Source organism: Oratosquilla oratoria, chromosome 3, assembly GCF_046742065.1.
Source record: "Oratosquilla oratoria isolate Oo_2021 chromosome 3, ASM4674206v1, whole genome shotgun sequence".
Lineage (NCBI taxonomy): Eukaryota > Metazoa > Arthropoda > Malacostraca > Stomatopoda > Squillidae > Oratosquilla > Oratosquilla oratoria.
Window position 1 is genome coordinate 4,866,628 of NC_134779.1, and position 15,681 is coordinate 4,882,308.

General features: G+C 39.3%; 1 protein-coding gene across 1 annotated transcript in view; it reads left to right on the forward strand.

The window, feature by feature from the left end:
* The window catches only part of LOC143041347 (cytochrome P450 2L1-like), a 36,792-nt gene that overhangs the window by 191 nt on the left and 20,920 nt on the right, over positions 1 to 15,681 (forward strand). The window contains exons 2-5 of the mRNA XM_076213174.1: positions 1,787 to 1,886; positions 2,579 to 2,712; positions 13,360 to 13,559; positions 13,813 to 13,927. Of these exons, the coding sequence (XP_076069289.1) occupies positions 1,787 to 1,886; positions 2,579 to 2,712; positions 13,360 to 13,559; positions 13,813 to 13,927 (549 nt within the window). The remainder of the gene's footprint in view (positions 1 to 1,786; positions 1,887 to 2,578; positions 2,713 to 13,359; positions 13,560 to 13,812; positions 13,928 to 15,681) is intronic.

Genomic DNA, 15,681 nt, shown 5'->3' on the forward strand with positions numbered 1-15,681 from the left:
TCAGGTGTAGTTAGCCTAGTAGCTCAGTGGATACTGTGCCGAACTCATGTCGCGTTGGTTCCCGACAGCCCTGGGAAGGCGATTAAAGAACGACCTAAAAAATGGACAGAGAGATGAAGTAGTGTTAGTAAATTAGCAGACGACACTAAGATAGGGAGCCTAATTAGGTCAGGAGAAGATCTTAACAAATTGTTCACATGGTCGGTGAAATAGCAAATGTACTTTAATATCTCAAAGTGCTAAACGTAGGGTTACACAACCCCGAAAGCAGACATAGCTTAAATAACACTTTTCTAGAGAAAATTGAGTGCGAGAGAGGAGACTTGGAAATTCTAGTGAGTCCTGAACTTAAATTCATGAAACAGTGCATTAGCGCCAGGAATAGAGCTAATAGAGCATTAGGGTTCGCCGCTAGGACGGTTACGAATAGAAATGGAGAGGTAATTATCAAAGTCTATCTGGTGTTGTTAGATCCATCCTTGACTATGCGGTACAGTTTTGGTCTCCGTCCTATAGAATGGATATCAGTTCACTAGATTCAGTACAGACGAGAATGACCAAAATGATACATGGGTTCAGAAATTTACCTGACGATGAGAGGCTTAGGCACCTTACACTTTGGAAAGACGCAGAGTGCGGGGTGATCTAATAGAGGTATTCAAGTAGATCAAAGGCTTTAACAAGGGTGACGCAAACAAGGCCATCATATTAAGACAACAGGGTAGGTCTCACAGTTATAGATTTAAACTCAACAATTTTAAATTTAAGAAGGAAATGACAAGAACTGGTTTAGTAATAGGGTGGTCAACAAATAGAAAAGACTTAGTAACCATGTAATGAGCGCTGAAACTATCAGTTGTTTTAAGAAACGGTTAGACAACTTTATGGATGGGGATGACAGGTGGTAATAGACATGGAACTGCCTAGTGTAGGTCTTATGGTCTCTTGCAGTCTCCTTCATCTTATGTTCTTAGGGTTTTCTCATTTCCCACTGCATCGTGGGAGTGGAATGATGGGTCTAATAGGTTTAGTTAGCAACAGTAATTTTCTAGTAGAAGGGAAGAGATATTATAAAAAAGGAAGAGACGCGCAGATATATGAGAAACCTACCTTCTTTGCATTTGTGCCATACCCTCTTGATATTCTTTAAACCATATTAACAGATCCTCTCCGTATTTTTTCTAGTTATTTATCTGTTTTGAAGATTACTAAACTATCACCTCTCTCTCTTTCTTTGGTCCTCCAATGTAGGTATTCCCGTTTCTCATCCTCTCCTCATACGTGTGTGTGTGTGTGTGTGTGTGTGTGTGTGTGTGTGTGTGTGTGTGTGTGTGTGTGTGTGTGTGTGTGTGTGTGTGTGTGTGTGTGTGTGTGTGTGTGTGTGTGTGTGTGTGTGTGTGTGTGTGTGTGTGTGTGTGTGCGTCCGTGCATATGTGTGTGTGTGTGTGTGTGCATGTTTGTGTGTGTGTGTGTGCGTGCGTGCATATGTGTGTATATGTTTGTGTATGTGATTTTGTACAGTATATGTGCGTCAGCCTGTGTTTGTGATCGTAAGAGTTTAATGGAGCGCCTGTTTTTGTTTAAGTGCTTGTTTCTTTGGTTATTTATTTATTTATTTATTTATTTATTTATTTATTTTTTGAGAACGATACCCTCTGCATATTTGTGGGTGGTCGAATGAGAACCGAGGAATTCCCGGTATGTGCACGCAGAACGAAATGTATAAAATCTAGCATAGGAATTCGTATAAAAAAATGTTTGTTAATGATTCTTGATTTGGTTCAAGGTCTCTGGGGGCTTCCGCTGGTGGGTCACGTGGCTTTCCCGCCGATACCGAGCGAGAGCAAAGTCAAATCTCTAAGGAAGAAGTATGGAGACATCTTCATGTAAGTAAAAGTGCCACAAAAAATGTCTTGATGGCTGGCGGAGCCTACGTGCAGGAAAAAAAATAAATTTTGTAGACACGTATAGAATAAAATAGTTCTAGAGATGTCTAGACGTCGAATTTAGATTCTCTAGGAATTAGGAAACAAAGGAATCGAAAAAGTGAAAAAATTATCTTCTTTTTTCTTCTTCTTACAAGGTGCCAGGCAGAAAGATAATCCCACTTCTGAATGTCTAGCTTTCAATTAGATGATTACCACCTGATTCTGATTTTAGATGAAAAATGAATAACACTTCGAAATTATATTTTGGTACAAATTATTTCTAAACAAACTTCAGCAACTCCCCCTAACTTCTTGGGTACTTTGTTTCTTAATAGATCTTTTATGTTTAGGTTAAAGAAGGAAATAAGCAAGAAGTGGTTTATCAACAGGTTAATGATTGCTGAAACTATTGTTTTAAGAGAATATTAAATAATTTTATGAATAGAGATGACAGGTTGTATGGGGCATGGAACTGCCTAACGCAGGCCTTATGACTTCTTGCAGCCTCCTCCATATTTATATCATGTTAATTCTGCTGAATAATCCTGACTACCATTGTTCTTTCCTCTGACTCCCTCCACCTCGCGTTTCCCTCTCTCACCCTCCTCTCTTTCTCTTCCACCGAAGACCTTTTCCCATCTTTCTTTCAGGATTCGTATCGGGACGTCCATTAATGTATTTTTGTGTCGCTTCGATCTTTGCAAGGAGGCTTGCGCGAAGGCGGAGTTTACAAACAGGCCATGCTGGTACATCTTCAACATGATAAGCAAAGGAGTTAACTCCGGTAGGTTGTTACGTAATGCTCATTCATTGTTTAGCCCACTATTTTTGTGTATACACTACAAGAGAGAGAGAGAGAGAGAGAGAGAGAGAGAGAGAGAGAGAGAGAGAGAGAGAGAGAGGGGGGGGGGAAATTATACACTACACACTACAAACCCTTCTGGCTCTAAAGGGTTGGTAAGCATGGTCTATGCAAGGCTACTAACAGGCTCCAACCATGTTTCATATCCCATCATAGGTGTGTCAAATTGTAAGTCCAGTGTAGGGTTAATATACAAATTTCTTCTGGAACAGCCAGACGATTTCATCCTGGTGAGTGAATAGTTTGTCAAAACCTTTGTTTATTACTTTTTCCACAAGCGTACAATGACGATTAGTAGATATTGTGTTACAATCAGTGGTTCTCTTTATGTAATTAAAGCTACACTGATAAGATAACGGATTACTACTTACAAAAATAGCTTTGTCGTGACATAAGTACTTTATATAAAATACATCACGTATCGGTGACTTAACACCTAAAAAACACAGATAAAACCATACTGCGGGGAAAAATCATGTTCATGACTGTATACGCCCCTGACATGAAAAAAGAAAAGAAAAATGTATACATGTACACACACACACACACACACACACACACACACACACACACACACGCACGCACACACACACACACACACACACACACACACACACACACACACACACACACACACACACACATACACACACACACATACACACACACATTTTGTTCTAAAATGTTAGAAGACACAAGGCATTCATTAGATGAAATGCTGAAGGACAGACGAAACGTAATACTTATGAGAGATTTTATCTGCAAAGAAATGAGTTGGGAAGAGATGATAGTGAAAGGTGGAGAGGACCTTTAGGGAGTACATATTACTTGACTATAGAATATACAATGACACAATGGGCAAAAGAAATACCGGATAGAGAAAAAAAGAATAACCATCGAGACTAGCTCTAATATTTACATCAGAGACTGAAATTGTGGATTATATTGAATACAAGATACCAATTGGGAAGAGTGACTACATATTATTTGAATTTAAACTAAAAGAGGAAATATGTATGGAAAAAAGAGAAATATAGAAAAGAAAGATTGATGTATAACAAAACGGACTTTGGAAAACTTAGAAACTTCTTTCAAAAAGCTGAATTGGGAAAAAATCTACAATAAAGAGACACAAGTGGAAGAGAAATGGATGATTTTGAAAGAAATATATAATGAAGGAGTGGATAAATATGTACCAAGACAAAAACAGGAAAATGCAAATATTAAGTGCTGGTTTAACAGAAGGTGCAGTGAGGCGAAAGATAGAAGAGATAAAGCTTGGGAAAAAACTGGTAAGTGGTAAATATATACCAATAAAAGGAATGAATATATACAAGTACGCAGGGAGGAAAAAAGAAAATATGAAAAGACACAGTAGAAAAATGTATAGACTAATCAAAATTATTCAATAAATATATGAACAGTAAACTAAAAAACAAACAGGAAGTAATAAAATTACGCCAAGAGAATATAGAATACACAGAAAATATAGAAATGGCTGAAGTAATGAACAAACACTTCAAGTTTGTGTTCACTAGAGAAAATATACAGCATTGGGATGAAAGAAGTGAAGTGAGATAACACCCCCCCATGAGAGAAATAATTGTAACAAGAAAAGAAATAATGGACCAGATAATAAAACTTGATGTCAGGAAATCGCACGGCCTGGATGAAATTGCAAACTGGATACTAAAATAATGTAAATATCAACTAATATACAAAGTATATAAGGTAATAAGCTGCTCACTCAAAGAAGACTGAAAAATACCAATATCATACCAATATATAAAGGGGGAAACAAGGAAGACCCAACAAATTACAGACCAATCTCCCTTACAAGTACAGTAGCCAAAATTTGTGAAAAAGTTATAAAAAATAGATGGACAAAACATCAAGAGGAAAACAATATACTAAACCCGAGACGATTCAGATTTAGACAGGGATGGTCATGTGCCACAAATTTAATCTGTCTCTATTCAAGACAAATAGATATAATACAAGAAAGGGGTGGATGGGTTGATTGTGCTTCCCTAGATTTACAAAAAGCTTTTGATAAAGTACCACACAAAAAATATTAAGAAAATTGGAAACCATAGGAGGGATACAAAGTAAACTATTGAAATGAATTGATGAGAATAGTGGTCAGAGAAAAAAATTCTATTTACGAAGTGATTAGTGGTGTCCCACAGGGATCAGTGTCGGCTCTGATAATGTTTGCTATTTATGTATATGACATGGATGAGGGTGTAGAATGTTACATAAACTTCTTTGCAGATGACGCAAAACTGATGAGGGAAATAAGTACAGAAAAGGACTGGGAGTTGCTAAAGAGAGATCTAAATAGGGTTTGGGAATGGAGTCAGAAGTGGGAAATGGACTTCAACATAAAGAAATGTAGCATAATGGGATTTGGAAAAAAAAGAATATCAGGACAATATAGAAGCAGTACATAGGAAGTAAAGAAAGTGAGATCTGAAAAAGACCTAGGAGTTATTATCACAAATGACATGACCTCTGATAAACAGATATATAAGATTGTCGGAGAAACCTACAATTTGCTAAGATCAATAAAGGTAACTTTTACCTACTTGGACGAAGAAAGTGGGAAGAAAATACTAATCACACTGATAAGGTCAAGACTGGAGTATGCAGGGACACTATGGACACCCAGTACTAAAATGAAGAGAAGGAAAATTGAAAGAATCCAAAGAGCAATTACGAAGATGGCTCCAACACTTTTAAAACTGTCATATAAGGAGAGATTTTCAAAGCTAGAATTACCGACTCTGGAACAGAGAAGAGAAAGAGGTGACCTATTGACCATCTATAGAATCATGAGAGGCATGAAAGTCTTTGATAGAGAAGACTTACTAAATTGGGATAAGAGGCAAGAGGACCTGAAAATAAACTTAGAAAGGACACTTATAGAAGGGACCTTAAAAAGAGCAGCTTTCCACACAGAGTGGTGGATATATGGAACAAACTGGACGAAACAATAGTGTGTGCAAAAATCATACATGGATTTAAGGGCAAATTAGATACTGTGAGATACAAAGACGGGACACTACGAGCTTAGCTCCACTTCCCGTAAGATACAACTAGGTAAATAACTACATGCATATATATATATATATATATATATATATATATATATATATATATATATATATATATATATAACTATAAAGTAATGTCGTAACACATTCGTAAAGATTCAACAAAAACCCACTGTGTTGGATAAGAAGAAATGAAAAAAATTAATTCCATATATTTCGATCATGGACTGTGATCCTCTTCAGTGGAATACAGAAAGGTAGAGCAAAAGGCATGTCTTATATACAATAAAAATAAGGGACAAGGGTAGGACTCAGGTAGCGTCTAGTACTTTGCGGGGCAGGTCACCCGCCTTCACCAACGATGGTAACAATTTGTTGACTGCCCAGGTGGTAATGCAGTCAGGTGACCACTGTCCATATGATATATTAAAATTTGGAAATTTGTTAATCAGGGATGATTCTATTATTTTTCTTTTAAAACTGCATTTTGAATTAAAGATAATCTTTGCCTCATTCCAATCCATATGATGGCCTTCCTTGTCTACATGTTGGAAGACAGCGGAATTATGTTGTGCGTATTTAATTGAATTTTTATGTTCTTGCATCCTAGTGTAGAGATTTATATACTAGGATGCAAGAACGTAAAATTTCATGTAAGTGTATGTAACTCGAGCTTACAAATATATGAGAAACTTGCGCTCAATTTATATCTCTCTTGATAGCGTAGTTGGTTAGTTACTACGGCACTTGTCATGCGATCGCTGAGTTCGAGTCCTCGGCAGTACCGCATTTCAATTTTTACATGTAGCCCCATTGGATCTCCCGATGTTGATGGCTTAGAAATAAAGTGCATTGTGGTTGTTAAAATGTATCTCTAATCACTGGGACCCATTCAGTGCTGTACATATATATATATATATATATATATATATGTATCTATATTTACATATATATAAATTTATATATATATATATATGTATATATATATATATATATACATATATTCATCTTATCAACCACAATAACTTATTTCCATTTTAATTCCTTACAAACACAACTGAGAATAAAGGGGTATGTAGCTCGATGGAAGGATATTCGGAAACTGAGACGCTGTCAGGCTGAGGACTCAAACCTAGCCGGTACGCAACAAACGGAAAAAAGTTAATGTGGTTGATAAGATGAATGTCTGTGTACTGGGGACCATTAAGTATCTGCTAATATTTATATGAATATATATATATATATATATATATATATATATATATATAATATATATGTGTGTGTGTATATATATGTATATGTATGCATATATATGAATAAATATATATATATATACATATATATATATATATATATATATATATATGTGTGTGTGTGTGTGTATATATATAAATATATATATATATATATATATATATATATATATATATATATATATTTCCCTGTGGTGGGGGAAAAGAATACTGCCACCAAGTATCCCACTTGGATCGTAAGAGGCGAGAAGAAAGGGACGGGGAGAGGGACTAGGCATCCTTCTCCCTGTAGCCCCACGGGGCACATATCCTAAAAAGAAAAGTGAAGGCATAAGGGGTGCTGGAGGGCCTCGGGCCAGCACCCTATGGTGTGGTTCTTTTAATGTGCGTGAATGTGGTACAGATGAGAGTAAAAGGGAAGAGATAGGTAGTATGTTTGTGAGAAGAAAGATGGATGTGTTGGTTTTGAGTGAAACTAAGTTGAAAGGGAAGGGTGAGTGTAAGTTTGGGAGTGTAAGTGGGAGGTTATCAGGAGTGAAGAGAGGGCGAGGGAGGGAAGGGGTGGCTATTCTAGTAAGTGAGGAGATAGGTAAACAGGTAGTGGAGTGGAAGGAGGTTTCCTCAAGGATAATGTGGATGAAGGTGAAACTGGGAAAGGAGATGTGGGTCTTTGTAAGTGCATATGGGCCTGGCAGTGAGAAGAGCGTGGAAGAAAGGGAGGCCTTTGGGATAGATTTAAATGAGTGCATAGAGGGTTTAGGAAGAAATGTCAATGTAATAGTACTGGGAGACCTTAATGCTAGGGTGGGAAATGGTCCAATCGATGGAGTGGTTGGGAAGTGTGGAGTTCCAGGAAAGAATCGTAGTGGAGAGTTGATGGTGGAAATGTGTCTAGAAAGAGAGTTGATGATAGCAAATACAGTGTTTCGGAAGAAAGTCAAGCATAAGTACACATGGGAGAGGGTGGTGGAGGGAAGGGTGGTAGATAGAGCGCTAATGGATTATGTAGTGGTAAATAGGATTATGATAGGAAGAGTTAAGGATGTACATGTGCTAAGGGGAGAGGGTGGGGGAATATCAGATAATTTTTTGGTGGAAGGTAAGCTGAGAGTGGAGGATAGATGGAGAAAGAAGAAAGGGACAAAAGGTAGGGAGGTTCTTAGAGTGAACTCCTTGAATGAAAAGGAATTGGAGAAGGAGTACGAAAAGAAGCTGAAGGAGGAGTGGGAGGGAGTAAAGGATGGAGCAGAGATGGGGGTGAAGGAAGAATGGGGATGGTTCAAGGAGGGAGTCACAAAGTGTGCAAGGATGGTGTGTGGAACAAGAAGGACAGGGGGAAATAGAAGAAAGGGTAGTGAATGGTGGGATGAGGAAACAAAGAAGGTTGTAGAAGAGAAGAAGCGAGCATTCACAGATTGGTTACAAAAGAGGTCGGGGGAGTCATATGAGACGTACAAAGAAAAGAAAAGAGAAGTAAAGCAAAAGGTAAAGGAGGCAAAGAGTAGAGCAGATGTGAAATGGGGTAGGAGTATGACAGAAAATTTTGAAAGTAATAAAAAGATGTTTTGGAAAGAAATTAAGAGAGGAAGAGGAGGCGAATCAAGTAGGGAAGAAAAGGTAAAAGATGCAGATGGAGAGATGATAATGGAAGAGATGGCAGTAAGGGGAAGATGGGCAGAATATTTTAGGGAGTTGCTAAATGTGAAGGAGGATAGGGAAGGAAAGATAGCTGCAGTGGGAAATGCGAAGAAAATGAGAGTGATGGGTGAGGAGAATGGAGGAGAAATAAGGAAGGATGAGGTGAAGGCAGTTGTAAAGATGATGAAAGCAGGTAAGGCACCTGGTCTGGATGGATGCCATGCAGAATGTCTGCAAAAGGGAGGTTCAGTGATAGTGGACTGGTTGGTGAGGTTGTTTAATGTTTGCTGGAGAAAGGGTAGAGTACCGGAGGACTGGAGAAGTGCCTATATAGTTCCTCTTTACAAGGGAAAAGGGGACAAGTGTGAATGTAATAGTTTCAGAGGGATTAGCCTGTTAAGTGTAGTAGGGAAGGCTTATGGGAGGATCTTAATTGAGAGGATTAGGAGAGGAACAGAAGGAGTAATTGGTGAGGAATAGTGTGGATTTAGGACAGGTAGAGGTTGTGTAGATCAGATCTTTGTGGTAAGACAGATATGTGAGAAAGCTATAGGAAAGGGGAAGGATGTTTTTTGGGCTTTTATGGATCTGGAAAAGGCTTACGATAGGGTAGACAGAAAGGCACTGTGGGAGGTTATGCAAATTTATGGGATTGGAGGAAAGCTTTAGGGAGCTGTCAAGAGTTTTTATGAGAGTAGTAGAGCTTGTGTCAGGATTAGAAATGGAGAGAGTGAGTGGTTTGAAGTAAAGGTGGGACTTCGTCAAGGATGCGTTATGTCGCCCTGGCTGTTCAACTTATACATGGATGGGGTGGTGCGAGAGGTGAATGCTAGGGTAGTGGGTCAGGGATTGGAGATGGTTAAAGAAAATGGAGAAAAGTGGGAGGTGAGCCAGCTGTTGTTTGCGGACGACACTGTGCTTGTGGCAGGGTCAGAGGAGGGATCGAGGAAGCTGGTGGCAGAGTTTGGGAGAGTATGTGATAGAAGAAAGCTAAAGATAAATGTGGGTAAAAGTAAGGTGATGAGATGTACAAGGGGTGAAAGTGGCAGTAGACTGGAAGTGAACATTAAGGGAGAGCGACTAGAGGAAGTGGATAGTTTTAGATACCTGGGTGCAAGTGTAGCAGGAAAAGGTGGAGTGAAGGTGGAGGTAGAATGTAGATTGAGAGAAGCGAGTAAATGCCTTGGTGGATTAAAGAGTGTAATGAGGAATAGACATTTGGGAATGGATGCGAAGAGGAGACTGTATGAAGGAGTGATTGTGCCAACAGCACTGTATGGGGCAGAAACGTGAAACATAAGAGAAGGAGTTTGAATGTGTTTGAGATGAGGTGTCTGAGAAGTATGGTGGGGGTTACTAGGCTGGATAGAGTGAGAAATGAGGAGGGGAGAAGGAGAACAGGGGTGAAAAAGGATTTGGGAGATAGGATTGATGAAAGAATATTAGGATGGTTTGGACACATGGAAAGAATGAATGAAGAAAGACTAGTAAAAGAGGTATGGAAGGCAGATGTGGAGGGAGTGAACATGAGGGGACGTCCTAGGATGAGGTGGATGGATGGGGTGAAGGGGGCTTTGGGGAAGAGGGGAATGTCTGTTGAGGAAGGAAGGGAGAGGACGGAAGACAGAGGTGAGTGGAGAATGGTTGTATATGGATGATGTTGTGATTGCACGAGGAGGAATGGGCGGGGGGGTGGGGTAGTATGTGTGAGTAAATTTTGACGCAGCCCGAAGGGATATCTCCCCGTCCTCTCCTTATATGCAAGGGGGGACGGAGAGGGGGGGTCGCCGATTAAATGAAGCGGCCTTGCTGTGGATGGGCTGTGTCTTGCGACACTGCTTCTGACCCAGGGCGGTGGGCAGGGTGCAGGGATGACCCGTCATCCAGGAGGTGCTCAGATGAGAGGGAGGGTGGGAGGGGTGTGGAGTGTATTTATGAATGAAATGGGTGGGAGTGTTTTTATGCCTTTCCCTTTTTGGCTACCTCCCTTGGAAGGGGGAAAAAGCCTTGGTATATGTATGTATGTATATATATATATATATAAGAATATATATGAATATATGTATATATATAAATATATATATATATATATATATATATATATACATATACATATACATATATATATATATGAATATATATATAAATATATATATTTATATATATATATATATATATATATGTGTGTGTGTGTGTGTATGTGTATATATATATATATATGAATATATATATATATACATATATATATATATGAATATATATATATATGTATATATATACATATATATATAAATATATATATATATATACATATATATATATATATATATGATTATACATATACCATAGGCTTTTTCCCTATTACACGGGGGGTAGCCAAAAAGAAAAAGGCATAAAAATCACTCCCACCCATTCCATATCCTATATATTCCACTCCCCTCCAACCTCCTCCCTCCCTCCCATCTTGGCACCTTCTGGATGACGGGTCATCCCTGCATCCTGTCCATTGCCCTGGGTAAGAAGCAGTGTTGCAAGACACAGCACTTCCACAGCAAGACCGCTTCATAAATTCGGCAACCCCCTCTCTCCGTCCCCTCATGCAGAAAAGGAGAAGACGGGGAGAAATCCCTTCGGGCTCCGTCAATTTTTTCTCATACATACTTCTTCACCCCCCATCCCCCACCCACTCTCCCTCATGCATCACAGCATCATCTATACACAACTCTTCTCCATTCACCCCTATCTTCTGTCCTCTCCCGTCCTTCTTCAACAGACATTCCTCTCTTTTGTAATGCCCCTTTTACCCCATCCATCCATCTTATCCTAGGAGGCCCCCTCATATTCACTCCTTCCATCTCTGCCTTCCACACTTCTTTACTAATCTTTCTTCATTCATTCTTTCCATGTGTCCAAACCATCCTAATACTCTTTCATCAACCCTATCTCCCAGTTCCCTTTCCACCCCTGTTCTCCTCCTCACCTCCTCATTTCTCGCTCTATCTAGTCTAGTAACCCCTATCATACTTCTCAGACATTTCATCTCAAACACATTCAAACTCCATCTCTCTTCCTCTCTTATGTTCCATGTTTCTGCCCCGTACAGTGCTGTCGGCACAATCACTCCTTTATATAACCTCCTCTTACAGATGTCTATTTCTCATTACACTTTTTAATCCACCAAGGCATTTACTCGCTTCTCTCAATCTACATTCTACCTCCACCCGCACTCCTCCCTTTCCTGCCACATTCACACCCAAGTATCTAAAACTATCCACTTCCTCCAGTCTCTCTCCCTCAATGCTCACTTCCAGCCTGCTGTCACTCTTTCCCCTTGTACATCTCATCACCTTACTTTTACCCACATTTATCTTCAGCTTCCTTCTTTCACACATCTTCTCAAACTCTGTCACTAACTTCCTCAAAACAGAAAAGGACGCACTAAGGGAAAGATGGGCAGAATATTTTAGAGAGCTGTTGAGTGTGGAGGAGGATAGGGAGGGATTGATGGTAACAGTGGGAGGCACTGAGAAAATGATGGTGACGGGAGAAGAAAATGGAGGAGAAATAAGAAAATATGAGGTACAAATAGTTTTGAAAATGATGAGAGCAGGTAAGACACCTGGGTTAGATGAGTGCCATGCGGAGTGTCTGAAGAAGGGAGGTGGAGTAATAGTGGACTGGCTGGTGAGGTTGCTTAATGTGTGTCTAAGGGAGGGTAGATTTCCAGAGGACTAGAGGAGTGCCTGTATAGTTCCGCTTTACAAGGGAAAAGGGGGTCAAATAAGATTGTAGTAGTTTTAGAGGGATCAATTTGTTGAGTGTAGTTGGAAAGGCTTATGGGAGGGATTTGGTTGAGAGGATTAGGAGAGGAACAGAGGGTGTAATTGGTGAAAAGCAGTTGAATTTAGGAAAGGTAGTGGTTGTGTGGATCAGATTTTTGTGATAAGGTAGTTATACGAGAATGCTTTAGGCTTTGGAAAAGGTTTATGACAAGGTAGACAGGGAGACACTGTGGGAGGTTTTGCAGATATATGGGATTAGGGGAAAGTTGTAAAAGGCAGTCAAGATTTATTACGAGAGTAGTAGAGCTTGTGTTAGAATTGGAAATGGAGAGGTCGAGTGGTTTGAAGTAAAGGTGGGATTACGCCAGGGATGTGTCATGTTGCTATGACTGTTCAATGTATACATGGATGGGGTGGTACGGAAGATAAATGTGAGAGTAATGGACAGGGGACTGGGGATGATTTAAGAAAATGGAGAAAAGCGTGAGGTGAGCAAGTTGTTTTTTTATTGACGACACTGCGCTTGTAGCAGGGTTAGAGGAGGGATGGCAGTTAGTGACAGAGTTTGAGAGAGTATGGGATAGGAAAAAGTTGAAGGTAAATGTGGGTGAAAGTAAGGTGGTGAGATGTACAAGGGGAGATAATGGCAGAGAATTGGAAGTAAGTCTTTTAAAGAGAGAGGCTGGATGGAGTAGATAGTTTTAGGTATTTGATATTGTATGTGTCAGGATAGGGAGTGTCGGCGGAAGTAAATTGTAGATTTAGAGAAACAAGTGAATACCTTGGGGGATTAGAAATGTCATAAGAAACAAACTCAGTCCTTGACCACACATTCTTCAGATACACGTTATGAAATTGGCGACGCGAGCTCGAAGAAGTTCCATGAATTGATATCCGAAGTACAGAAATGTTTTGATAGAATCTCCATCCCCGACTTCTTCCCCTGGCTGACCAAGATCTTCCCCGTCTGTGTCCAGAAGAAAGTTTTCGCATACAAAGTGATGATGGATCTCCGAAATCAGATATGTACTTTCTTTAAGGTGATGAAGAAAGAAATTTTATTTATCACTTTGTAGTTTTAAGTTTTCCCTTTTAATAACTGAACCTTGAATCTTTTTATCACACAAAACTCAATAAAACGATATTGATATGAAATGTAATAAATCTTTTAGAAATCAAGAGTGTTATAAAAATGTATGTATTTTTGTGAGGATACCAGTCGATTTGGTATGTAAGGGACAATATTTTGGGTCACTACTCAAAAACTACTAAAGACTTTTTCTTAACTACTAGGAAATTATTGACAACCACAAGGCCACCCTCGATCCAGCTAACCCTCGAGATTACATCGATGCCTACCTTCTCGAAATGGAAGACTCCAAGGACGAACCGAAGTCCACGTTTACAGGTTCGTGTGACAGGTTCTCTTTACAGTTGAGTAAATGAATGTGTTCCTCGACTCTGTCCGGTGTGGAGCTTAATATATGGTTATAAGAACATATGAATATAAAAATAGGGGAGACCGCAAGAGACCATAAGGACTATACATTAGGCAGTACCATGTCCCATACTACTTCTCATTCCTATCCATAAAATTACCTTATCTTCTCTTAATAAACCAGTAGTTTTAGCGCTCACTACATGGCTAAAATTTATTTCACTCATTAACCCTTCCCCTATTGATAAACCAGTTCTTGCCTATTTCCTTCTTAAACCTAAATTTATCCAACTGAAATCCTTTACTCCGAGTCATACTGTAAAAATGGTTCTTTGGTGGATAAATCAAAGACCACAAGACCTTTTGAAAAGTCTAATTGTCAAAGATTACACCAGCAGACCTTGCCGGTCTGCTTTCCATCTAAAGACTGACAGCACTTCTCTCTGTTGGTGGAATGCATCTGAAAAAGCTTACTTCAGAATATTGAGCAGTTTACAGATTATAAATAGTTTACATTTTATTTTGGTGATACTAGTTTTGGATACTATTTTATCTTACAATAATTAGAATGTATATTTATTTCTGCTTATCTATATATTATGGTTATTAATCTAAATTACATAATATATTGTGTATGAGTAAAAGGTGTTCTTAGGAATTAGGGGTACTTCACGGTTTGGTCAAGTGGAGGAAGAAGTTGGTGGTGTGTGTGTATGTATGTCCTTATGTATGTTGCGGTGTAGTTTTCCATTGTGTTGTAATCTGTGGGATTATGGTTAGAATACTCTGCTGTCTTAATATGATGACCTTGTCCATTTGAGTGCCTATACCTTATCACCCCGCACTCTACGTCTCTCCAGAGATCGTAAGTTAAGGTGCCTAATCCTGTTTTTTAAAGTAAATTTCTAAGCCCTTGTATAATTTTTGTCATTCACCTTTGTAGTAACAAAAATACAGAAAACTGTCTTTCTATGACTCACCACAAATGAATCTTGTAGGACAATTTGTTTTTCTAATTAGGTAAAAGCTAAGGGTCTAAAGATCTACCGATTCAGTGGTCCAATGATTCAAGGTGTTTAGGACTTATAGGTCCAGCTACATAAGATCTTAAGGACGTATTCGTCCAAGGGCTTAGATACTTAAGATACAGATATAAGAAAAAGTGTAGTGTTCTATTAATTTAGAATCAAAACAGTATTCTGTTACTATGCTACAAAGGTAGGAGTAATAGTATAAGGTAAGCAGAGTAAGCTTCGTTTATTTAGTTTATTTAAAGACCACTTCGGTTTCTTTTGTTGATTTATATTTTCTCTTTGCCGTTTGTATTGCTGAAGGAGGAGGGAAATGACTTGTAAAGGTTGTGTGAACCTGGAGGACCGTCTCAGGATGTGTGAGGAGGAAATTCAACTTCTCAGGAGTGCGCTCTGTGAGAAGAGTGAATCCTCCCCACAACCCAAAGAGCGTTTCACTTCTTCCCCTCTGCCACTACCGTGAGCGAGTGGCGTTCCGTGGGGTCTAGTTTGTTGATCCCGCGTTCAGCAAGCGGGTGCCCTGTGGAGCAACCGCTGGCTCTAGCCAATAGTTTTGCTCTGCTGGAGGATGAAGTGGCTGAAAATCAGGAGTTCTTGGTGATGGGGGACTCCATGGTGCGAGGCTATGACGACATCCTGCAGCGGAAGACTAAACGACGTTGCAAGCTTGTATGTCAACCGGGCCACGGGATC